Here is a 26295-nt window from a genome sequence, read left to right as displayed (position 1 = left end):
CCCTCCAGGAAACCTGGTTCCTGGCAATCCCCTGCCCTCCATGGCTATAAGGGATATTACAGGACCATAGAGACTATAATAGTGTGTCAGGTGGAGTTTGCGTTTATGTCCTGAACTCAGTACGTAGTGAACCTGTGCCCCTTCAAACCCCTCTTGAAGCTGTGGCTGTCAGAATGACAACGCAGGAAATAACTGTCTACAATTTATATCTTTCTCCAAATGGTGCAGTATCCCTGAACGTATTGGCTGCACTGGTTGATCAGCTCCCTAAACCTTTCCTATTTCTGGGAGATTTTAACGCGCATAACCCCTTGTGAGGTGGCGCCATGCTTACTGGCCAAGGTAGGGAGGTCAAAAATTTACTTTCACAACTCGACCTCTACCAGTTAAATACAGGTGTCCCCACATACATCAATGTGACACATGGCACATATTCAGCCATTGATCTCTCGGTTTGCAGTCCTGGCCCTCTCCCACCTATCCACTGGAGAGCACATGATGACCTGTGTGATAGTGACCTCTTCTCCATCTTCCTGTCACTCCCCCAGCATCATACCCATGGATGCCTACCCAGATGGGCTTTAAACAAAGCAGACTGGGAAGCCTTCACCTTTGTTGTCACCGTTGAGTCTCCCCCAAATGGTGCCATCGATGTTGTCATTGAGCAGGTCACTACAACGATTGTTTCTGTGGCAGAAAACGCGATCCCTCGTTCTTAGGGTGCCCCCAGCGAAAGACAGTCCCTTGGTGGTTTCCAGAAGTTGCTGAGGCAATTAAAGACCATCGGCAAACTCTACACCAACGTAAGCAGCACCCTCCCCTAGAGCACCTAATAGCCTTTAAGTGGCTCAGAGTCTGTGTTCACCAGCTTACAAAATGATGGAAACAGGAGTGTTGGGAGAGGTATGTGTCGACCATTGGGTGTCAGACATCACCTTCCCAAGTCTTGATGAAGAGCAGACGTCTTTTTGGGTACGAGACCCCAACGGGTGTCCCTGGCATTAACATCAATGGCGTGTTATCTTCCAACGCATACGCAATTGCCGAGCACTTTGCTGAGTACTATGCTCGAGCCTCTGTGTCAGAGAACTACCCCCCAGCCTTTCAGACCCTGAAACGGCAGATGCCCTATAATGTCCCATTTACAGAGTGGGAGCTCCTCAGCACCCCTGCACATTGCCCCGACACAGCTCGTGGGCCGTACCTGATCCACTGTCAGATGATTAAACATCTCTCGTCTGACTACAAGTGCCATCTCCTCGTCATCTTCAACCGCCGACACACTATTTGTTCCAGCAGCTTACAAAGAATGTTGGTGAGGCTGATGGTCAGGTAGCTATCCACATCAAGAGGGTTTTGACCGGATTTGAGCGCCGGAATGATGACACAGTTTTGTTTTCATTTTGGTTAGTGGTCATTTCTACATAGCACAGATGAGAACTGATAGATTCTCTCTCTCTCTCTCTCTCTCTCTCTCTCTCTCTCTCTCTCTCTCTCTCTCTCTCCCCCTCCCCCTCTTGATAAGAGTGTTGCAGTTTTTTAAAAGAAAACTGAAAGATAAATTTGGTTTTTAGTATGTTCGCTGTTCTTCTGTTGATTAATTTGTTCTGTCTGTTTTGGAAAGTCTTTGTCTTATCTAGACAGGATTTGTCTGTTCTAGATGGGGTTCACCTTGGGTATATCTATAGTTTTTCCATTAATTCTTATGCCTTCCGTAAGGCAATTGGACACAATATCTATCTTGGTATGATTAATAAAAAAAGTTCTGTTTGGTTAGTCCATTCAGACATGGTATCAAAACTTGTTTGAAACTCCGTTAAGCTATCGGAAAAAGAAGATAATGTCATCAGAAAATTACAAATGAAACAGGTTTTGACAATTGTGACAATGCTATATTTCCCATCCCAATCTATTTCTGCAAAGATATCACAAACATGGACAACTTAGGAGAAATACACCTCTTCTAGTTCTAAAGGTCTACACCTGTTCCAGTTCTAAAGGTCATCACATTATCAAAATAGAGCTAGGATAAAAAGTCAGTAGGAAGTTAATTTATATAATAAGAAAAAAGAAAACAGTCCACTGCTGTGATAAGTTTCTGTATAGCCATTATAAATACACTTTACTGTCAAACACAAATCTGAAACAAACCGAGAAAAAATGTGGTTTGCAAGTAAACTGGCATCGAGATGAAGGAAGAGCACTTGATTGTAGGTCAAAATTCACACCAGCCTGAATATCTTCATAAGATTCCACTTACTAAGCAGACACACCTTTTTTTGCTGCAGATTTTGCGCCCTGATTGCACTGACATGGCAAGCCATTTAGGTTTTCTGTGGTTTCACTAAATCAAATTAGGTGAAGTCCATGCTAGTTCCTTGAAATAGGCAATTTCTGGTTTTCTTCTCCATTCTCGTACATTTGTGCTCGATCTCGTAAAAGTACACTGTCAATAATTGTGTGTTAAACCGAAATATTCGACTCTGTGAAGATAAGTTTCATAAAATATTCATTTCTCTTAAGAATGTTATTTGATTTCTGTTTTTCATTACAAAATTATGTATTGTTAATGTGCATTCAGTTATTTAGAAAATCAAATTCATTAAAATTTAATATCATCATTAGTTTTATTTACTCTCATTGAAAGGTTCATTTATTCATGACAAGCAGTGTTACCAGATTAGCTTACATTAGATATACTTCATGTTCCATAGATCCAGTGGGAGGAGATCCTCAATGATGTAGAGCATAGGGCATGTCGTGGAATAAGGTTGCACAATACATACTTAGAGAGAGAAAATCCTAATGTCTTTTCCACACATTGTAAGTTAAATTGTACTCATGGATCTGGAATAAGTCCAGAAATCTTAAACATATAAGGTCTGTTCAAAAAATTCTGAACATTCATAACTTTGCACCAGTGGTGTATTGGAGCAAAATGCAGTTGGCATCCCTGCACATGCCTGTGTTTAATTTATAACTGCCAGAAGTTTCATTGTATGTCTGTTAGTTATTGTTCAGTGGTGTACCGAGTAGGACATTGTCACATAGTTTACGAATTTTGGCCGAGTTAGAGGAGCAATGTGTTTGCATTAAATTCTGTGTGAAGCTCAAGAAGACACACCAAATGATGCAGGAAGCCTATGGTGATGAAGCCTTACTCGGTGTTATGAATGGTTCACATGGTTTAAAAATGGCCAGACAGAAGATAAAGATGACCCTCATTCTTGACGCCCCTCAACGTCTAACGACAGTGCATGTGTCAGGAACGCCAATAAAATTGTGCATGCCAGTAGAAGACTGACAGTCCAAGAGATTGTAGAAGAATGTAACATTTGAGCTGGATCATGTCATGAAATCCTGACACAGCATCTTGGAATGCATCATGTTGCCACCAAGTTCGTCCCACAGCTTAAGAGTCAAGACCAGAAAGGCCTTTGCCTCGCAATCTGTGAAGAGCTTTTGGATCTTGCAAATGAGAAAGAGATGTTCCTTAAGAGAACCATAACTTGTGATGATATGTGAGTCTACAGTTAAGGTGTTGAGACCAAGGTTTAGTCTTCACAGTGGATCAGAAAAGGTTCTCCAAGACCAGAAATGTCTCCTCATGTCAGGTCAAATGTCAAAGCCATGGTGATAGTTTTTGTCAACTTTGAAGGATTAGTTCATTGTGAATTTGTGCCACTGGGACAAACTGTTCATCAGTGGTAGTATCGGGACATGTTGCAGCACCTGCGAGAAAATGTGAGAAGGGTACAGCCTGAAATGTGACGAGACAATTCATGGCTCATGCATCATGATAATGCACCCGCACATTCATCCCTGTTGGTGTGAATCTATTGCACAAAAAATGCAATCACTGTGCTGCCTCTTTCTCTGTACTCTCCAGACCTGGCCGCTGTGGACATTTTTATCTCCAAATTTGAAAACCCTGTTGAAAGGATGAAGATTTGCAATGATAGACAAGAGACAAGAGAAAAGAAAATTCGCAGACAGTGAACGGTGTATCAATTGTGGAGGAGAGTATTTTGAAGGAGACCATGCACAATAAATAAAAGGCAAGTCTAAAAATAATTTGTGGATAAAGTTCTAGGATTTTTTGCACAGACCTTGTATTTTCATTTAAGTGTCATTAAAATTATTTGCCAGAAAATATATCAGTGTGCAATGCACTGAGATGCATGTGTGAATTCTCATCCAGATTTTGTATTACACTCAGATTATTTGAAATTATTAGCAATCATGCGTATCTCTACTAATAATTTTTTTAGTGGAAAAAGAGTTGACCTGCAATAAATTTTTTGGGCTCCTCTTAAACTGAACTTCATAAGCAGCTAAGCTTTTTATGGCTGCTGGCAAGTTACTGAAAATTATTTGCAGTAGTGATTCAGTGAACTGATGTAGCTATCTGAAAAAGATATGTTATTCAAGACAACTTTAATTAAGCAATAAATACACAGATCACCCAAAAAATTATGACCACTGCCCACTGCAGGGTTGGATGCCTCCTGGTAGCGTTGCAGGCACTTGATGCAGTAAGAAAAGTATGTAAGCCAAGCAAAGAAAGATGGGGGACTACTCTAGCGAAGATATGCACTGCAAATGGAGAAATGCACTGATATTAGTGACTTTGCAAAGGGCAGAGTATTACGAGGTGCATTCAAGTTCTAAGGCCTCCGATTTTTTTTCTAATTAACTACTCACCCAAAATTGATGAAACTGGCGTTACTTCTCGACGTAATCGCCCTGCAGACGTACACATTTTTCACAATGCTGACACCATGATTCCATGGCAGCGGCGAAGGCTTCTTTAGGAGTCTGTTTTGACCACTGGAAAATCGCTGAGGCAATAGCAGCACAGCTGGTGAATGTGCGGCCACGGAGAGTGTCTTTCATTGTTGGAAGAAGCCAAAAGTCACTAGGAGCCAGGTCAGGTGAGTAGGGAGCATGAGGAATCACTTCAAAGTTGTTATCGCGAAGAAACTGTTGCGTAACGTTAGCTCGATGTGCGGGTGCGTTGTCTTGGTGAAACAGCACACGCGCAGCCCTTCCCAGATGTTTTTGTTGCAGTGCAGGAAGGAATTTGTTCTTCAAAACATTTTCGTAGGATGCACCTGTTACCATAGTGCCCTTTGGAATGCAATGGGTAAGGATTACACCCTCGCTGTCCCAGAACATGAACACCATCATTTTTTCAGCACTGGCGGTTACGCGAAATTTTTTTGGTGGCGGTGAATCTGTGTGCTTCCATTGAGCTGACTGGCGCTTTGTTTCTGGATTGAAAAATGGCATCCACGTCTCATCCATTGACACAACCGATGAAAAGAAAGTCCCATTCATGCTGTCATTGCGCGTCAACATTGCTTGGCAACATACCACACGGGCAGCCATGTGGTTGTCCGTCAGCATTCGTGGCACCCACCTGGATGACGCTTTTCGCATTTTCAGGTCGTCATACAGGATTGTGTGCACAGAACCCACAGAAATGCCAACTCTGGAGGCGATCTGTTCGACAGTCATTCGGCGATCCCCCAAAACAATTCTCTCCACTTTCTCAACCATGTCGTCAGACCGGCTTATGCGAGCCCGAGGTTGTTTCGGTTTGTTGTCACACGATGTTCTGCCTTCATTAAACTGTCGCACCCACGAACACACTTTAGACACATCCATAACTCCGTCACCACATGTCTCCTTCAACTGTCGATGAATTTCAATTGGTTTCACACCACGCAAATTCAGAAAACGAATGATTGCACGCTGTTCAAGTAAGGAAAACGTCGCCATTTTAAGTATTTAAAACAGTTCTCATTCTCGCTGCTGGCGGTAAAATTTCATCTGCTGAACGGTGCTGCCATCTCTGGGACGTATTGACAATGAACGCGGCCTCATTTTAAAACAATGCGCATGTTTCTATCTATTTCCAGTCCGGAGAAAAAAAATCGGAGGCCTTAGAACTTGAATGCACCTCGTATTGTGCAGAGCCCGTGAATGAATATCTTGAAAACGACAAAGTTGGTCAAATGTTCATGTGCTGCTGTTGTGAGCAACTACGGAAAGTGGTAGAATGGCAGTGAAAGTACCACCAGGCGCTAAGTGGCTGGACATCCATGACTCTTCACTGAATGTGGGGTTTGGAGGCTTGTCTGCTCTATAAAGTTCGATACATAGTGACTTAAGACATCTCTTGTGAAAGAGCACAATGTCAGTGGATGCACATGTATTTCATACCACACAATTCAGTGCACATTGTTGAACAAGGAGCCCTGCAGCAGATGGCTCCGGTGTGTGCACATGTTGGTCCAACAACATTGTCAGTGGTGTAGTGGGCTCTGGATCATCGAGATTGGACCATGTATCGCTGGAAACGTGTCAGCTTGTCAGATGAATAATGTCTTTGCTATATCGGGTTGATGGTCATCTCCACAAACACTATTATCCAGGTGAATGGCTCCTCGTAACGTGCACTGTGCCATGGATGCAAGCTGGTGTGAGCAGTATTGTGCTATGCATTCTCCTACACTTGTAAGGAACTTGTGGGAGTAATTGAAGAGGCCATGATGATGATGTCATCTTTCAGCAGTATTATTGTCCATGTCTCCATGCCAGAATTGTGCTACAGTGGTTTGAGGAGCACGATATTAAAATGTTTTGGCCTCCAAATTCGCATGATGTGAATCCGGTGGTTCCCATCTGTGTCGCTATCGAGCACCATCACCACACACACAAATCAGCAGTCGGTTGTTTCTGAGAAAAAAATGACTTGTGTGTAGACACCTTTTGTAACATAGCTCCACAAATCTACCAACGAAGAGTAGAATTGATGATAAGCAGAACAGCGATATATTGCATCACAAAGATGACCCAACAAGTGGTTAAGCAGATGGTCATAATCTTTCGGCTTGTCAGTGTGTATTGGGAAGCAGTAGTTATTATCCTGAGTTCTTTTAACTGGCTCCTGCAGTACATTCTTAAGTTAACACCACATATAATTTGTATTGCCCACTTTGGACTCTGAAAACTTTAGCTTGGCTTCATGAAATACCCAAAAAAGGTCTCATAATGCATTATTGAATGAAAGTAAGTGAATTATGCTAATTTCTTTTTTTTTTTATTTTTATGTCACCTATGTCTGACAACATACCCTTTGCAAATAAATGGCAGTTCTGTGGTATGCTCCTTAGAACTGAATTTGTTATCAAATCATAATCTATGAATTTATCACTGTCATCCTCTTCTAACTCTTTGTCATATATTTTAGACATATACCTCTTAAAAAGTTCTGAACTGCACATAGTGTCTTCTCAAAGTTCAAAAACAAAGAGGTGGCTAGGAAACATTTATTAAGGTACACGAAAATTTTCTTAACCAGTTTTTCTAAAACTATGCTTGATTTGCTATTTATGGCAATGTTTGTACCATCTACAAATAAAAGAAACTGGGCACTGAGTAATTTTACTGATGAAAGGTCATTAACATGATTACTATAAAGAAGTCTGTCAGACCTCCTTGTTCTTGTTTATAAATAAAACAATTGTTTGGCGAATGTATATTTTTGTGACGTCCTGTTATTAATTATACTTCTTGAAAGCAGACGTTATGGAAATTTGAATATTTTTAACAGTGCAAGATTTAAAATACTTGGAAACTAAAACACAGCAAAATTTTCAGTATATCTTTATATTATGTGTTACTAAAATAACTGTAGATAGTTCTCTCTGTAGGAGTCGTAGATTATCATCAATTTCTCATTACACCTTTCAGTTTCGATAAATTGCATGTGAAATCAACATAGTGTAAATATTGCACTCCATAATGTTATGAACGAAGAAACTTTGCCACATTTTAATTTTACAATATGAAGTAGAAAGTAAGTCTCCCTATTCTTTTGAAGCCCTAATTTATATTTCCATCACTTTCAGCCTGCATGCATTTCATGCAGATGCTCCTAGAACACCCCAAAATGTGACATGGGTCTCTTGTTTTACTCTTGAAACAAGAATGGAAAAATACATTTGTTTTCCATTTTTACATCATTTTTTGTGTGTTTAAGGCTTATCTTGTATTTGTAGTATTGTTCTGACAGTGTCACTAAACTGCTGTGACCAACCAATAAAAAGTCTGGGTTTCATCTGAGGTTCCAATGAGGTCTTTTGTCACAGTCTTCATGAAGACCAGTCTCATCATTACTTCTGTCGTGAGAAAGCTTACAAGAATTCTCAGTGTAAGCAACATCCACTACTGTGTAGAAAATGGCCACAGGCCATATTCGTGTTCAACAAATTTGTGTGTAAGTTGCACACATTTATTTGAGACAATTTCACACCATCTTTTTTTCATGCTATAAAAGATGATTAAAAATTGTGGGTTTTCCTTAGCCAGGATCATTGTTTACTGATTTATGCTTAGAATTTCAGCTGTGGACTTTTTGAGCACAAAGGAAACCAGTGTCATGTCTTCCATAAAACTGTAAACAGTTTTTGTCATATTTTGATTCTTATTCAGTGGAAATTGCCATGGAATCTCCTTATTGTTCCTTTTCAGTGTACTTATGTATGAGAGACCATCTTTGAAAGTTCATTGATTAGCTCTGCCAATGCGTAACAATTGTTGTCTGTAATGTTTCTCCGCTTGTTTTCAGTGGGTTCCACCAACAGCAGAACAGTCTTTGTGGACAAAATATGACCTTTCTCATGCTTTAAAAGGATGTGGCCATTTATGCCTTTCGCAGGATAACTGTATGCATCATACAAGTAATTTGTACATTAGTCAATTAAGCTCTGAATTTTCAAGCCATATTTTGCCAGTTTCTTTAGTATGAACATTCTAGACTACACTTTCCACATAATGGTACAAACATTGCATTGATACATTATATTGCACCTACAGAGTAGCTAAGCTGATTATTTTCAGTGAAATGCAGAAACATCTGTGAAATTGCTGCTGACTAGTCTACTTCTTTCTTTCTTTCCTCATGAACTCTCTTTCATGAACACCTGGGTTATCAAATAATGTTGCAGATAGTGAAAACAAAAATGTTCATTTGCTATCAGTGTATCTGAAAACATCTCTTGCTTGTTCTGTTAGTTGCAAATAGGTTGGGAACCGATTTTTTTAGCCTTATTTTAAAATGGCTGATAGCACTAATCGTGTCTTCAGTTCAATGACATCAACATCTTGAAGATAAAAAAATGATCATTAAGTGTTAATATTGTCATTGTTGTCCATAGAATGATTTTGTGTAGAATATCTTGCATAAATAGCAGATTCCATACCTTCAAAACAGAAGGATTTTCCCATAGAGTTCTCGTTCTCTCTCTGTCCAGGCAGCTGCAAAACACTGTTGTGTTAGCTTGATCTTACAGTAGTTCAGTTGTGTGCATTGATAACATCTATTCATACCAAAGAAAAAGCTTCTCCATTGTCGTCAGATGTAACATTGTTAATCACTGTGTTTCCTGTTCTGAATTAGTTTTGTTATCACTAAAAATCTCAAATTCACTTAGTCATTATTGGACACCCAAATCAATCTCATATACAACATGTTGCATAGAGGGCCCAACTTTCCATGCCACGGAGAAACACTCACATTCAACAAAAGCACAATGCACAAACACTCTGATACATCTGAGAGACCTCTCAAGATCCAAAAATAGGAAACAGAAGTGCAAAAACATGCAACAAGAGTTCTGGCATGTGTACCTAGCAACCCAAAAGGAAGGTACACTTTATGATTATTGTGAAATATCATAGAACAAAAAACGTAGTGGTCTGAGAGACTGTCCATAGTACTTAAAGGATATAATATGTGCAAGAAAGAGTAAGGGCCCTAAGGTGGAATCTTGTGGACCATCACATGCAATATGTTCCCAGATGGATGATCGATGGCGTAACACAGGGCTTTTTCCTATTGACATCCTTAGTTCCTTGTCACAGAGATACAATGTGAACCATTTCGCAACATTGCTTGTTACACTATAACATTCTGATTTACTTAAAGGTTTACACAGTCAAATGCCTTTGATATATTACAGAACATAACAGTAGCATGAAAGTTACTGTCTAATGAATTATGTACATTCTATATAATGAATGGAAGTAATATTAACCACAAGGCATCTGTAATTGGTGATTTTGCTGCTGCATTAAACAACATCCTGTGTCACATTAGTGCACCAAGATGCCCCTAAAGTTCATAGTCAAAAATCAAACCGATGAAGAGAGAGAAAAAAAAACAGACTTTCAGGGCTAATAGTGCAGTGGCGCATCTGTAGTGGTTACAGGGGTACCCTTACAACCACCACAAGTGCACCATTGCACTATTCACCCTGAACTCCCGATTTATTTATTATGAAGTTCAACAGCTGTGTCTGCCCACATTACAAAGTTGCATGTGAGTACAGTCTCACTGCGTGTTAATAGCAAATCAATATCGAAACCCCCTAGGAATCCAAATGGAGATTTTGACGATGTATTATTTGTAGTTGATTGAGAAGCCACTTGTGTGTTACCTTTTCTAAAATTTTTGAGAATGCTGACAAAACGGAAATTGGTTGGAATTAGATGGTATTTGTTTGACTCCTTTGTTTGGGAAATGTTCCAGTGATAAACGGCTGGGTACACAAATAACTCGATATATTACTAAATTGAGGAGAACACTCTTCAACCAATTTTGTTGATAATTTATCTCGACTTTTAGCATTTTTTCTTGTATTTTAAAGATCTTATGGTAGATTTTACTACTTGCTGTCGTGAGGGTCATATTCATATTACTGAAGTTAGTTGTGTGTAATTTAACATAGCCTTTGATAACACAGGTTATTTTATTTTATAATCAGTTTCAGTCTACGTGATCATCATCAGATATGTTTAGAAAAGACAAAAAGAATTTGTATAATTATCATTGGGAGCAATACATTAATGCATAACAATATTGGATAGAAGTAGTACTTACGTAAGAGATGTGGTAAAACAGGTAAAAGTCATCATAGAACAACATAATAATCATGCTAAAATAATATATAAAATATCATAAATCATAACAAAACTCCATGTAAACAAACACAAATTACCAGTAGTGCATGGTCACCATCAGCAAAAGAAAATAATAAAAACAGAACTGTTACAATACAAGTACACTTGTGCTAATACAGTAGCTATAATTTCAAAATGCCTGCTCTCCTAGGCACATTTATGAAATGCATAGTGTAATGTTAAATATAATGGAAGCAGCATACCAAACGTCAAAAGAATACTTGGGAACAGTGAGCACACACACTCTGGCATCACTGATATCAGACAATGCTGCATGCTCCAGTAACTGGTGAGGATGTGGGTGGTGTGCAACTTGTAATGGTCTTGCATGAAATGTTCCATAACATCTACTGAACCTGGTAACCCTGCCTTTTCAGTAATAGTTATTAAATGCTTGCTTAAGTGTTGCAACATGAAAGCTATCTGTTTCTCCTCATCTCTGGTTCTACCAGTCTCCTCTTTCACTATATCCCATATGGTCTTTACTAGGTTATCTTGAATGTTTTGCAGTATGCTTTGTAATAATAGAATAATAATAATAATCATAAACTTATACACACATTTTAAAAATGATACAGGGAAGAGTGCAACATTATCAGTCTAAAGAAATTGACAGAAATTAATGGAAATAAGCAAGGTACCATGTGTTGTAATGTGTTTATAGCTCCTGAATATCTTCAACACTACACCTAAACTATGAACAATTATAGGACAATGGAAACACACAAAAATCACAACACGCATACCAGGAAGACCTGTAAACCAGTATATAGAATAACTTTAGGTATCATAAACTGATCTGTCAGAAATTTTTGAATTCATAATGTATCATGGTTGACCGAGGCCTGCAGAATTCCAAGACATTTTATAGACATATAACCCACTTCTGGTAGTATACACGTTGCATCGCACATGTCAAGTGCAGTCTAAAATATTTTTAGAATAAATGATTAATTTTGTTTATTTCATAGCAGGTTGGTTGCTGGGTTGTTACAAAAGTAATGTTCCTTTATTTGTCTTTATTTTTAAAATATTTAACATTACATGTTTAAGCAATCCTTCGGATCTTCATATATTTACTTTCAAATTAAACTTGAGTATTCAAGTATTAGTATTCCAAAAGAAAAAGCAGAAAACACTAATTAGTAGATGAACTTGAGGTAAGGAATAGAATGTGTTCAACAGATTAGGAGATAATATAGTACAGAAATTAAACAGTTGCTCCTTAAAACTGAGATATATGTGAGATTGAATGCATGTTGTATCATGGTTTGTCACCATGGATGAGGATGTGTGTCACTTACATCATTCTCCAACATCAGTTTTTCTGACCTGAAAATTGAGTTACTTTCCATTTGTGGTATGCAGTTCATTCATTTAGCATAGTTTAAAATTAAAACAGACAGGTGATGTATATTTCTTTCACATATATGAATCCTATCATAAGTTTTACACATTTTATTTGTTTACTTGTATCTTTTTTGTGTTTACATTTTAAATAGGTTTGTGTAAATAATTGTTTCAATTCACTGAAATGGAATTGCCCTTTTAGCCCTGACAGTGTGAAGACACGCAGTGATGTGTTCTACCTACAGCCTGAGAGGTCCTGTGTACCAGACAGTCCTGTGTGGTATACAGCATCACCTTTGGGAAAAGATCTCCTTGCAAAAATGCTCAACAGGTTGAAAATAGTGAAAGAAATCAATGAAGCAATATATTGCTCTTAGGGACCAATCATAATGCACACACATTTGTACATGTGTGTGTGGGCGCATGCGCACACGTGTGTGTGTGTGTGTGTGTGTGTGTGTGTGTGTGAGTGTGTGTGTGTGTGAGAGAGAGAGAGAGAGAGAGAGAGAGAGAGAGAGAGAGAGAGTGTGCACATGCACATCTGTTGTCATATTCCATTACTTTGTGTCAGTGACCTGTGTACAAGCTCAGAACTTCATTGTAAAATGATATAAAACTGCTATCTTACAGACTTAATGAAATGAAATGAATGGAGTAGTAGTAATAAAGTGAAAGACCTATCTATTCAGAGGTTGATCTTAGCGCAATAAAATGTAAAGCTAATGCTGCAGTGCAAGAATTCGTTTTATATTTTTTGTGGAGCGATGAATATTTAAAAATGTGATAATTGTACATTTTTGTTTTTGTAAATGAACAGTGGGTACTCAGCAATGAACATTTGCTGAAATGAAACTGTGATCAAAACTGCCAATCCTGTTTCTGTTTCTTCCACCCCTCCCCTATTTTGACAGTAACTTACCTTTTCAGAAATTTCTTTCTTGAGCAACAAAATGATATTAAGATTTTGAAATAATTTATTTTTACTAATGTAACAGACATTTTTACATTGTGTATGAGGAGAAAGAGAGAAAATGAATATGAAAATCTGTGTGCAAATGGCACTGCTCAGTGTTTGTGTGTGCCAGCATTCCCTAGTTTAAACTGTGCTGGTTTGTGTATATTGTGTATAATAATTGTAAATTATACAGAAAAGCAGTTTAGTAATTTTTAAAACTGATTCTTGGTTTTTTATTAATTTGGTACCTCTATTTCAAACTATAAATAGTCAGAATTGCTCCACACAGAATCGTATTGTGTAAGGATTGCAATTTAGTGTAGCATTTTTCTCTGTTGTCGACTTTGTCTATCAAAAAATTTAATAAATTTCCGCAAAAGTAATATTTTGTTCTAATGTTAACATTTTAGGTCTGCCTTGTACTCAGTATATTTGCAGGTAGCTGCTAGATGTGTTTGAAGCTCATCATTAAAGGAAAACAATATCAGGAGTTGAACATTCACACATCTCAGCAAAACAAATTGCACAAAATTATAATGTCACTTATGTATAGGGATGGATCAGTAATCAAAAAAGGAAGTGTTAAGTGCCAGATAGCCATGTAGAAGGGACAACTGCAAAAATTATCTCAGCTCATGAACATAGTCCTTTAGAGAGAGAGAGAGAGAGAGAGAGAGAGAGAGAGAGAGAGAGAGAGAGAGTGTAATTTAAAAGTATGTTCATGTGTGTTTTACTGTTAGAACTTAGTATAGCAAATGTTGTTCTTTCATTTACTGATACAGAGTGGTGAGAAAAAGTCTGAAAAGCTTGTAATGGAGACCCACAGACCTGTGTGCACTACATCATCATAGCACAAGCAAGTGCTCGAACTTGCTTGCGCAGCAACCTGATTGGCTAACTTCATTGCTAAAAAATTGAGAAATGGCACAATGTATCAAATTTTTCTCTTAACAATTCTTTGTCAGCAAAATCTCTCCTGCAATGCCCTTAAAAGTTTTTCAGACTCTTTCTGACTACCCTGTAGATCACAGCTCTAATGTCCATTTAATATACCACTTCATGTACTGGAAGAGTGAAAAGAATGGGAGTGGAGCTGCTTCTTTTACTTTTGCAAAATCTTTATTATTTGTAATGAAAAACTGAAATTGTTTACGCAAGTGAATATAATATAGTAAGCAAAAAGGCGACAAAACATCAGTATTACCCCTTTCTAAATTTGTCATGTATTCTGGATTGTATAAAGTAATAACTTCACAATATTATTAGTATTCTGATATGTGTGAATACCTATAATATGATAAATATATTATCTCTTGAATGATTATGATTCCTCCACCATGTGTAAGTAGAGAAAATGTTATTTTGTACTAGCTTCATAATCTAAGCAGCAGAATTTGATGTTTGCATGTGAAGTCACAATGATACAGCTGTTGATAAACTGTAGTATTGTATCTTGAACAGGATGTACCATGCCACAGTCTTTTAAGATAAATATTTTTAAAAAAACATTGGAACAAAGAGGGGTGGTCTGTGATCAGGGCGTGGCATGCAATACCAAAAGGCATAACTGAGGTAAGACTCTGTCATTAGGTGGTGATGTTGGTGAATTATTCAAGAGAATGACAGTTGATGAGATAGTAGCCATTGATATTGAGCACCACAAATAGTTTCACCATTTCTTGAGTTGTATGGGAGAAAATGAGACTGATATAAGGGGGAGATGAAAGGTGCTGTTCAACTGCAGTAATGTGCAGTAGTTATATGCAAACTATCCCAGGAGTCATGCTGAAGCATTTTGATAGAATTAAAATTTGAATGAAATAACTTTGTGCTTAACAGACGACAATGATTGGGGGCTGTGTTGCCAGTTCTGTGAAGTACGCCACAAGCTAATGCGACACACAGGTGCATATGGATTAAAAATTGAATAAAACTGTTTCTTCTGCCTTCGTCCTCTCCCCTCCCCCTTGGTAGTTGGTAGTGAAGAGGCTAGTAGTGGAGGTGGCAGTAGGGGTTGCAGTCAAAACAGCAGCAATGCAGACATCAGTATTGTAATTACACATTTAAAAGCAAATAACTGTTATAAGAAGAGTTGCTGTCTCTCACAGCAAATGTTACAAAGCAACAAATCCCCTTATATATTTTTTGTTCACTGTGAATACAACAGAATTTTTAGCACAACAGGCTATAACCCCTAACAAATGCATGCTAGTTGTGTTGTGAATCACCCTTCATTGTTGTTTTCCTGTTCAGTAGAGCTGCTGTCAGAATTTAACAACATAATATGTCACTCAGTGCTCTTTGTGCTACTTGTTTATATTTCCGCATTTCCATTACTACTTTGTTTTTGTGTTCACAACATTGTACCTGCCTTGGAAAAGAAGCTTGGTTTAATAAGTCTCTTTCCAACTGTTCTACTTCTTCTAGAAACATTTTTTTAAATTATTTTTATTCTTTGCTGCACAGCTCCTAATTTGAGCTCGTATAAGCTTTATTCAATTATAATGACAATGATGAAGTGTCACTCTCAAACCACTATTCTTATGTTTCTTTTAACCTGTTGATCTACAACACAGGGGAACAACCGGTGGCCCACGGGCTGGTGTGGTATATCAGAAAAGGAGTGCCATTCATATCAGTGTATTACCCCATAAACATTAACATCATAGGCACTATGGTTCTGAATTTGTGCGCTAGGAGCACTGCTGTTGTGTCATGTGATAAGCCAGCCCATGAGCTTAAAGAAGTATGTGAATCAGGCCCACTGGTCCCCAAAGGTTTCCCATGCCTGATCTACAGCATAAATATTCTGTGTAGTTTAGTCCATGCCACAAAATCCAATAATTTGCTGTTTACGCAGTTCGCTTGTAGAGGAATGTTTTTCATTTCAACTGATCAATAATGAAGTCTATTTTGGAGGTAATTCTATATAATTCATCAACAATTATTGAATCATATGAGATCGTTGTCCTTTACAGTTATGAAAGGTTGGTTAGTTTAAGTTTTCAACTGCTTGTCTTCAGACCCCCACTTAAACATGTTTCTATTCACTTCGTCTTGGTAGTTGGTGGTTTCCTTCATATGAACTATAACTAAAATAAAATAACTTCGTGGCTGACAGATAGCAGTGGCAGAGGAAGTGTTGCCTGTTGGCAGCCAGCAACACTTGATAAGAACTGCGTTTACTCACCAAATGGGCAACAATGTGCAATGTGTCAGTTGAGAGAGAACAATGATTGGCTGGCTCCTTCCAGTTGACTTGCTGAAAAGTCAATCACAAAGTCATATTATCTGATGTATTCACACAATTAGACTATAATCTAAAACACTATTGCCATTGCCCAATCTGAGACTTAATGCCATCAAGGTGGCTTTATGGGCACATGACAGGCTAAGAAAGAAAGCAGAGCAGAGATAAATGGGGAAATTCACAAGTTTGAAGAGGGGCAGATTGTAAATGATCCAGTACCTGGGAATGAGCATCTCGGAAATGGTGAAGCTGGTCAGTTGTTTGCATTCTACTGTCATATCTGTGGAAAGTGATTGAAGGATAGCAAAACCACTAGTAGGTGGTAAGGCATTGAACATTGATGCCTTGTCACAGAACATGAAAATTCGAGACTTGTCCAGTCATTACAGCAGGACAGGCGCAACCAGTGGTAGATTTGATGACAGGGAACAATGCTAGCAGCAGACATGTTTGAGAGAAAAGCATTCAGCTCACATTGTTGAACATAAGACTCTGTAACAGATGACCCCTAATGGTTCTATATTGACTCAGCAACATCATTGGCTACAATTGCAGTATGAATGGTATCATTCAGATTGAACTATGGATAAGTAGAAACATGTTACCTGGTCAGATGAATCACATTACTTGTTGCACCAGGCCAACTGTTGTGTCCAGATACGTCATCATACATCCAAACAACTGGAAGAAACACACACTGTGCCACAGATGCAGGAGAGGGGGGGGGGGGGGGGGGGAGTCGTTATTATGCTGTGCAGGAAATTTACCAGGACTTCCAAGGTACTTCTGGTTGTAATCGAAGGCACCATGATAGCTGTGAAATATGTGAACATTTTGCATATCACCCGCATCCCTTCATTCTCGATGTCTTCCCCAACAACGATGATGATGGAGTCTTGTAGCTGGATAAATGTCGATGTCGTGAGGCCATAATTTTGCTACAGTGGTGTAAGGAGTAGGGTAGTGAACTGATGTTGATGTGCTGGACACCAAATTCACCTGTGGTTTGTGTGCCAGCTTCGCGCACAAAACAAATAGCCCATAATTTCCAGGAATTGTGCGACTTGTGCATAGACATCTGGTACCCCATCCCTCCCAGAGTCACTGATGTACTGCATTCCGAAATTAGACTAACATGCTATTAAGCTGGAGGCCATAATGCGTCAGCTCATCAACGTACCTATCAGTGTCACTGACATACCTGCATAAAGAACAACCTATTCCAGTAGGCAATGTTTTTTTGAGGAAAAGAGTGAAAATGTATTTGGTGAACCCTCTCGTCTCAGCAAATTACAGATTGGTTCTATTTTAACTAAGAAGGAAAATTGTACACAGTCCCAGACATTACTTTCTTGTGAACAACTTCATGATTTATCTGTCACCATCACACCCTGTACAAACCTCAACATAGTATAGGGATTAATTTTTCACTGATCCCTAATGTGCATTTTCATTGTGTATGTCAAGGTCTGCCTGACATCAATGTAGACACTGACACATTCACTCTCATTTTAAAGGAAGATTCACTTCCAGAAAAGGTCAAAATCATGTGTTACCAGTCAGTGATATAGCATTACCTGTAGAAACATTTACTGGTGGAACAGAGTTTACAAGGGTATAACTGTCTTCAGAGGTCAGTGCTGTGCTGGTGATGGTAGCAGGGCAAGCTCGAAGACACCCCATCATATGCTCAGGTGGAGACTGCCGACTGTGGTCCAGGATGCCAGTTGTCGTGAAGACTAGAGCCCAGTCACCCACCAGGGATCACTCAAGACTGCAGCAGATGCTCGTGAGTCGGCCAGGGGACAGTGTGGATGTCCTCGCCTGGTTAGCTCAAAGATGGCACCTCGCACAACATCTGCAATGACCAAGTAGTTAAGGAGGGCTGGCTGCTCACCAGTCACCGCATATGTGCTGACTCAGTAGGCAGCAGTGGCAGACCATGGCTGTGGTATGCATCAGGATGGCTTCCTCTCAGTGTTGAAGTCAGCAAGCAAGTAGTAGGCTGACCATCATCGATCAGTGTTTTGTGGTTTCGCTGAAACTTAATAAACCGTCATACTCTTTGGTTCTAGTGGCACGTACAGAATGGTAGCTCAACAGAATGTGTTTTCAGGTTCAAAAAGTCTGTGTATTTAATGGGTCGAGCCTGCATCTTATAACATAGTGGCTCTGGTTGTAGGAGCATGTTTGTCCCCATTTATCGGATCTATCAGCAGTCCTTGCATTGCTGTGGTAATTTCAGTAATGACTCTGGGTCACTGAGCCTGTTTAGTTTTGTAACGAGGCTTAGGCGTTGAAATTAGATGGCGTTACCTCAGAGTGCTTTAAGTCTGCCCTGTTCTAAAGTCAGTTCCACCTACATCTACATCTACATAGATACTCTGCAAGCTACCATACAGTGCGTGATGGAGGGTACGCTACGCCACTACTAGTCATTTTCTTTCCTGTTCCACTCACAAACAGAGTGAGGAAAAAACAACTGTCTATATCCTATCTTTGTGGTCCTTACACGCAATGTATGTTGGTGGCAGTAGAATCATTCGGCACTCAGCTTCAAATGCCAGTTCTCTAAACTTTCTCAATACTATTCTTCGAAAAATGTTGCCCTCCTTCCAGGGATTCTCAGTTGAGTTATCAAAGAATCTCAATAACATGTACATGTTGTTTGAACCTACTGGTAACAAACCTAGCAGCATGCCTTTGAATTGCTTCAATATCCTCCTTCAATCTGACCCCAAAACTCAAGCAGTATTTAGGACTAGGTCACATTAGTGCCCATATGCAACCTCCTATACAGATGAACCACATTTTCTCAAAATTCTCCCAATAAACTGAAGTCAACCATTCACCTTCCTATCACAGTCCTCACATGCTCATTCCATGTCATATTGCTTTGCAATGTTACATCCAGATATTTAAACGAAATGACTGTGTCAAACACTACACTACTAATACTGTATCTGAACATTACAGGTTTGTTTTTCCTATTCATCCACATTAACTTAATTTTTCCCATATTTAGAGCTAGCTACCCTTCATCACACCAACTAGAAGTTTTGTCAAAATCGTCTTGTATCTTCCTACAGTCACTCAACCTCAACACCTTATCATACACCACAGCATCATTAGAAGACAACCACAGATTGCTGCACACCCTGTGCACGAAATCATTTATGTAAATAGAGAACAACAGCAGTCCCATCACATTTCCCTGGGGCACTCCTGACGATACCCCTGTCTCTGATGAACGCTCGCCGTCAAGGACAACATTCTGTGTTCTATTGCTTAAGAAGTCTTCGAGCCACTCGTATATTTGTGAACTTATTCCATATGCTCATACATTCGGACAGCCTGCAGTGGGTCACCATGTCAAATGCTTTCCGGAAATCTAGAAATATGGAATGTGCCTGTTGTCATTGATTCATAGTTCGCAATATATCACGCGAGAAAAGGGAAAGCTGAGTTTCACAAGATTGATGCTTTCTAGAACCATTTTGATTCATGGACATAAGCTTCTTTGTCTCAAGGAAGTTTATTGTATTCCATTTTAGAATATCTTCAAGAATTCATCAGCAGAGCAATGTTAAGGGTGTTGGTCTGCAATTTTGCGAGTCTGTTCTTTTACCCTGGTTATATAGAGGGGCCACTTGCACTTTTTTTCAGTCACTTGGACTTTGCATTAGGCAAAAGATTCATGATAAATGCAAGCTAAATAAGGGGCCAATGCCATAGAGTACTCTTTATAAAACCGAATTGGGACTCCTTCCGGACATGGTGACTAATTTTTTTTTCAAATCTTTCAGTTGTTTCTCTACACCAGAGATGCGTATTACTATGTCTTCCATACAGGAGCCTGTCTCATGGTCAGATGACAGTATTTGTATGATTCTCCTGAATGAATGATCTCTTGAATGTGAAATGTTGTAAGCAGTGGGAGATGCTCCAACCCCAACTGCCCCAACGCCAGTCACCCCATGCCCACCCCGAAAGTAGTTTTAAATGTTATATTTGAGAATGAAAACCACTTTCATGGAGAAAGCAGAGAACTAGTTCAACTTCCATTAAGTCTTCCACCAATATTAGAGGCATAGAATCTGGAAGACAATGCTTAGTATGTGGAGCTAGGAGGAGGGGGCATTCCATGAGGATGTGAGCTACAGTCTGTGAAGCTCCAAAACCACCATGTGGGAGTATCTTCAATGATGAATGGATGTAGTAGCCTGCACAGTAGTCCCCTTGATCGTGTGGAGTTTATTAGAGGGACAGTAGCCCACCGAATGTTCCATTTCTGAGTGACCAGAGGTCTTATATGCACCACAAATCAACACCTGTGACCATCAAAGCAATGTTAAGTGAGTGATAGTTTCTCTAGCCTAACAGATGGCCATTTCATTCCTTCGGTTACTGACATGACTTGGGACCAAGAGAAAGACAGTTGAATGGGCAGTATGACTAAGGTCAAAGGGAAAGTCATGGACAGCAGGAACCACAGAGTGACAACAGTAATGTCTGTCAGTAGCCTGGAGACTGCTCATCAAGTCACTACAAATTAAAACTCAATCAAGGGAGACCAGAGGGCAGTGGCAGATTTGCTGACAGATCTGCCATCTATTTTAAGTGATGGTCAAATAAATGTGGTGAAAGTTTTAAGGTTTTGTGACACATCGAACTTGTCTGCTAAAATTTTAGTGGGATGTTCTTAATGTGTTAATATGGTGACTGGTTTACCAATGTTTTTTTGTAAGTGGTCAGCTAGTCACATTTCTCTATAGATCTTTTGCAGTACGTGACATAGTGATTGTATGGGTTAACACGAATGAGGTGGAAGTGAGCGAGTGTCATTTCGTAGGTTTACTCCTCACAATGTTATAACCTTTTTAGCTATTTTATCCACATTTGTTTCTTTTCATATGTGTAAGGTTGGAGATGTAACAGCAAATCCCAACCTATCCATGGTCATCAGTGCAGATGACAATAGTACCCTTATACTACAGAACAACTAAGAGGAAATTATGCTGAAAGCTCATGGCAGTGACAAACTGTAGATCTATGAAACAGATTGGTCCTATTTTGTGGTCAGAGTCATAACCAATGAGGATTGTGAGGGAAAACGCATGGAGCACATTCTAAGGAGCCTAGGCAAGGATATCATGGCAGAGAGCCTCAAGGTGCATTCCAACTGTTAAGCCCACCCAAGGGTAGGTTTCAGAGGATCAATACCCTCATATGGAAAAAGAATTCAATAAGTTGGATGATTAGGAAATTGTCAGATGGTGACTGCATAAGTGAGCACGAGTTTGTGCCATCAGAATTGAAGAGGGAAGATCCCACTTCGACAAGGAGACTGTCTGCGTCCTGTCCTATGTCACCTGCCTCAGTCACTTCTCATTTTCTCTGTTCTAAATGCTTTTAAATGTCATTAGTCCTTTTTCTGTCACACCTTTTTTAAGGGTAGCACTTGAAGGTAAGACGTTAAGGATACCGTACCCTTGATGCTGGCTGATGTCATATGAACAGTTGAACAGGTTTTTGTGCTTCCCCTGAGATAGTGTGTGGTGTTCGCATCTTGACTATAACGGATTGTGGATGGGTAGACTGTTGGAGGGCACCAGACCCCTTCCCCGTTCACATGCAGGGCCCTGGGGAACACTCACCTGGTCCTATTCACATACTGACATGATAGTTCCTCTCACCTTAATTAATTATTATTGGTCCAACTGTTGTCTGTTGTTTTTAGCCTGATCACTTTTATCATTATAAATCTCCCAACTAAAAGGCATTCTTTACTTCTTAACTGTCTTCATCATTAATTAGGGTAGTGGGATGTCAGATGCAGATGGGTCTTATCCCACCACAAATGAGCCCTGGCAACCCTTCATCTGCTCTGATCTATGTGCCAGCTGAACCCATATATTTTTACTTCTCCTTGAATCAATTCTCAGCTCTGGCATCAATATCACTTTCAGTGCCTCAATTTTACCACACTTACATACTTTAACAATTTGGTCAAATTTCTGGCACACATCATTAACTCCAGATGAACTATCTCGTGGGCAAAGGACTGTTGATCTCACTGGTTAGTTCCTTAACTCAAACCGACCAACCAATGACCAGTCAATCCAGTAGGCAGTGAGATGATGTCAGCTACAAGCCTCTCTCCAAACCACACTCTTCTCCATCTCCCTCATCCTTCTGTCCAGTCGGTATGAAGTTTTATTTTATATATTGATTTCTTCACATGAGTTTTGTTCTATAGAAAAGAAAGTAGTGTAGGTGTTTCTGTATCTAAGTCATAGTTAGTTAAAATTTGTACATATTAACCTATGGCATACTATTGTTTTCCAACAATCTTGTTTTGGTATCTCCAACAAATTACAAAATATTATGGGTATTATAAATTAAGTGACTTGTGCTGTACATAAATAGACCACTGGATCTGTAATAACCTGTCTGTAATTGACTCCAAAAGAAACTGAAAAAGCAATTGTTAATTCATTGTATACATGTATTATGACTTTCATCATTGTAAACAGTTTATCAAGTCACACAACACAAAACACATACATGAATTTTGTATGGCACAGAATGGTCAGTTTCAGTGTTGCATTTCTGCCATTATATACAATATTTTTACTCCACATTAGAGTGAGGTATGTCTCTTATTTCCGCTTTAAAAACAATTTTGATATGTAAGAAACACGCAACATAAAGCTCAACAGAGTTCCCCGCAATCTTTTCCTTTCTTCCTGCAAAGTCTCCAAATTAACAGTGGTTTCTGATTTTTTTTTTAGATTCAGAAAGGAAATTTCCACAAAAAAATTAGTCAGTAATGTATATTACCAGTATTTCTTTGAATATTTCTTTTAGGTGGATGCAGTATACACAAAGGCCTCAGTATGTGGCTCACCCCTATCTGTCCCTTGCAGCCAGTCACATGTATCTACAAACCAGGCAACACAATGAGTATATGGCAACTGAGAAAGAACTACAGTTGGCTGTGTGCTGGCCCCTATATACTCATTGAAACATCAGCCATAATGTCACTATCAGGGTATACCTTCACTACCAACCAGGTTCCAAACCTACAGAGTTGAAGAGGAACACAAAATTCAGTTTCCCCAGGTTTTAAGCTCTCGGCTAATATATTTGTTTGTAATTTTCAACCATTTTTTTTTTCTAATTGATAATTTTTCAAGGAGCAGAATGGTGAAATTTCTGGTCCTCATTTTCCACCAGAGTTCTGCTACCAACTCTGGTGGCAGTTGATGGCAATTCTCTCAACATTTTTAAATGTTTCAAATTTAATTAGCTGACTGTGAATTTTTTGATGTCAGTTGTATTTGATACAGATTGACCACCCAAAAGTGACATGAAAATTTATGCCAGACCAGAACTCCAACTCGGGTTTCCTGCTTATCGTGCAATATTGCGAGCATTACGTGATGGATTTAGTGGACTATGATACAAGGATGCAGACAGTGTGACATGTGGAAGTTTGAGTCGGTGTGGAGAGCATGCATGGCTAGCTGAAAAGGTTGAAGTGGCCATTCAGGATAAGTGAGAAACCCAAGTTCGAGTCCCAGTCTGGCACAGATTTTCATATGTCGCTATTGGGTAGTAAATGTACAGAGTCCGTGTGAAGTGTCGGAAACTTTCTTTTCTTTTTACTGACAGGATTGTACGTCACAGTGCACTTGCACTGTGCTTACTCGATGATAGGGGATGTGACCTTAACAGGAATCAAGTGCCAGTTGCCATTGAGCATTTGTTCAGGTGAGACGTGTATGTATGGTCACAGATGCAATTGGCATTAATACTAAGATGACAGTGCACACCATTGTCACTGAAGATTTGGTGATGTGGAAGATCTGCACTAAACTCATATCGAAGGTCTTGGTGGATTAGCAAAATCAGAGGTGAGTGTCTGCTTGCAAAGATCTTCTGGAACACATTGAAGAAGACACAAACTTTTTGGACAATGTAAACACATAAGACAAAGCTTGGATATTCAAATATGACCCAGAAACAAAGCAGCAAAGTTCCGAGTGGCACACTGCAGCATAACCTCATTTGGAAAAGGCTTGAATGAGCAAAACCAGGGTAAAAGCCATGCTCATTGTTTTCTTCGGCGCCAAGGGGACGGTCCACTACAAATTTGTGCTGACAGTGAATGGTGCTTTTCACGTAGAAGTGCTAAAAAGACTGAAGAGAAGGGTCAACCGGGTGAGACCAGCCATCACTGGAAATTGGAAATAGCTCCACAACAATGACCCAGCCATACCTGCTTAAGGTCACTGACTACCTGATGACAAATGGCATTGCGACAATTCCCCAACCCCCTTACTGTACCCGCATGGCACCAGCAGACTTTTTCCTATTCCCGAAAGTGAATTCCTTCCACAAAGGACACCATCATGGAACCCTAAGTGCTGTGAAAGAAGCTTGCTCGTCTACACTTAAGGTCATTCCGGACTCCACATGCCAGCCAGGCTTTGAGTAGTGGAAAAGCTGCTGGCGAAAGTGTATTGACACTCAAGGGCTGCACTTAAAAGAATTTTGAGCCATTGTAGCAATATGTCAAAGAAATCTATTTTTCCAAACGTTTTCTGGATACATTTTATACAAACCCTGTATACCTAATACAGCTGAGATCAACAAATTCACAGTCAGTGAATTAATTTTGAAGTATTGTGTACAGCTGTGGATTGTAAACAGTGTCTGTTCTTTCAAACATCCAGAAAAAAAATTAAATTTTTACCGACTGGTCATAAGGAACTGGGCAATTAAGTTTAGGCCATTTTTACAGACCTTGTCTTTGGCACCTTTGTTGTTGATGTGTTGTTTAGAAATTCCCTGCCCACCATACATGAAATATTAAATGCAGTCCCTCAAGAGGAAATTATTCTAGTGATGCGAGTGTTTAGGACTCCTCAGTCTCTGTCTTTACACTGTTAAGCTTCCACTTACCAAGTGCCAACTTGTTATGGTGTGATAAATGTACAGTACATTTTGCATAACACACTGGTGTCCTCCCTTTCATGGAACAACATTTTCAATAATCATATGTCAGCATTGAGATTAATACAAGAAACAGTCTTTTAAAAGCAAATGTGGCGAATTTGTCACAAATATCTGTTTTCAAACTTCCAGGAAACAACTATGTGCACAACAGAAGTATTGATCAGTTAAATACTTTGTATTATTGAAACTGAGATTGCTGTTTGTATTGATTGACATGTCAAATAACTGTCTCACCACTCATTTTCAAAACAGTCTTAGTTAAAATAGCACAACACTATTCACAACAGTGACAGCACAGCTCAGCAACAATGCAGTCAATACCAGTGAATAGTATGCTGTACAAGTGGCAACGAACATCTCCAAACCACTGCGGTGTGAAGCCTCCTGACTGCTACTGAGTACTGGAGTACATGCACCATGTTATAGTTATCAATTAGTTACGTGTTTGTAAAAAATGAGTGCAGCTAGACACAGCAAAACATACAATTTCCATGGTGAGTGGAAAGAACAGTTTGTTATTACAGTGCATAAAGATGTTCAATATGTAATGCTACTTTAGCCATACTGTGAACCGTGCATACTTTGACTGCTGTGGTTACTTTGGCCTATCATGTTCCAAAAGTTTTACAGCTCACTGCCAGCTCTCAGGTGGGGGTTTAGTATATACTGCTTGGTAGTAAAGTTC

At 39.2% G+C, this 26295-nt stretch overlaps 1 protein-coding gene across 1 annotated transcript in view; it reads left to right on the top strand.

Annotated features, from left to right (window-relative positions):
* LOC124555348 overlaps nucleotides 1–13719 on the top strand; it is a 457917-nt gene extending 444198 nt beyond the window's left edge. Inside the window, exon 24 of the mRNA XM_047129228.1 lies at nucleotides 12584–13719. Within this exon, the coding sequence (XP_046985184.1) occupies nucleotides 12584–12758 (175 nt within the window). The 3' untranslated portion in view covers nucleotides 12759–13719. The remainder of the gene's footprint in view (nucleotides 1–12583) is intronic.
* The last annotated feature ends 12576 nt before the right edge of the window (nucleotides 13720–26295 follow it).

Source organism: Schistocerca americana, chromosome X, assembly GCF_021461395.2.
Source record: "Schistocerca americana isolate TAMUIC-IGC-003095 chromosome X, iqSchAmer2.1, whole genome shotgun sequence".
NCBI classification, from domain to species: Eukaryota; Metazoa; Arthropoda; class Insecta; order Orthoptera; family Acrididae; genus Schistocerca; species Schistocerca americana.
The sequence above is the reverse complement of the archived record's forward strand: the minus strand, read 5'-3'. Positions and strand labels throughout refer to the sequence as shown.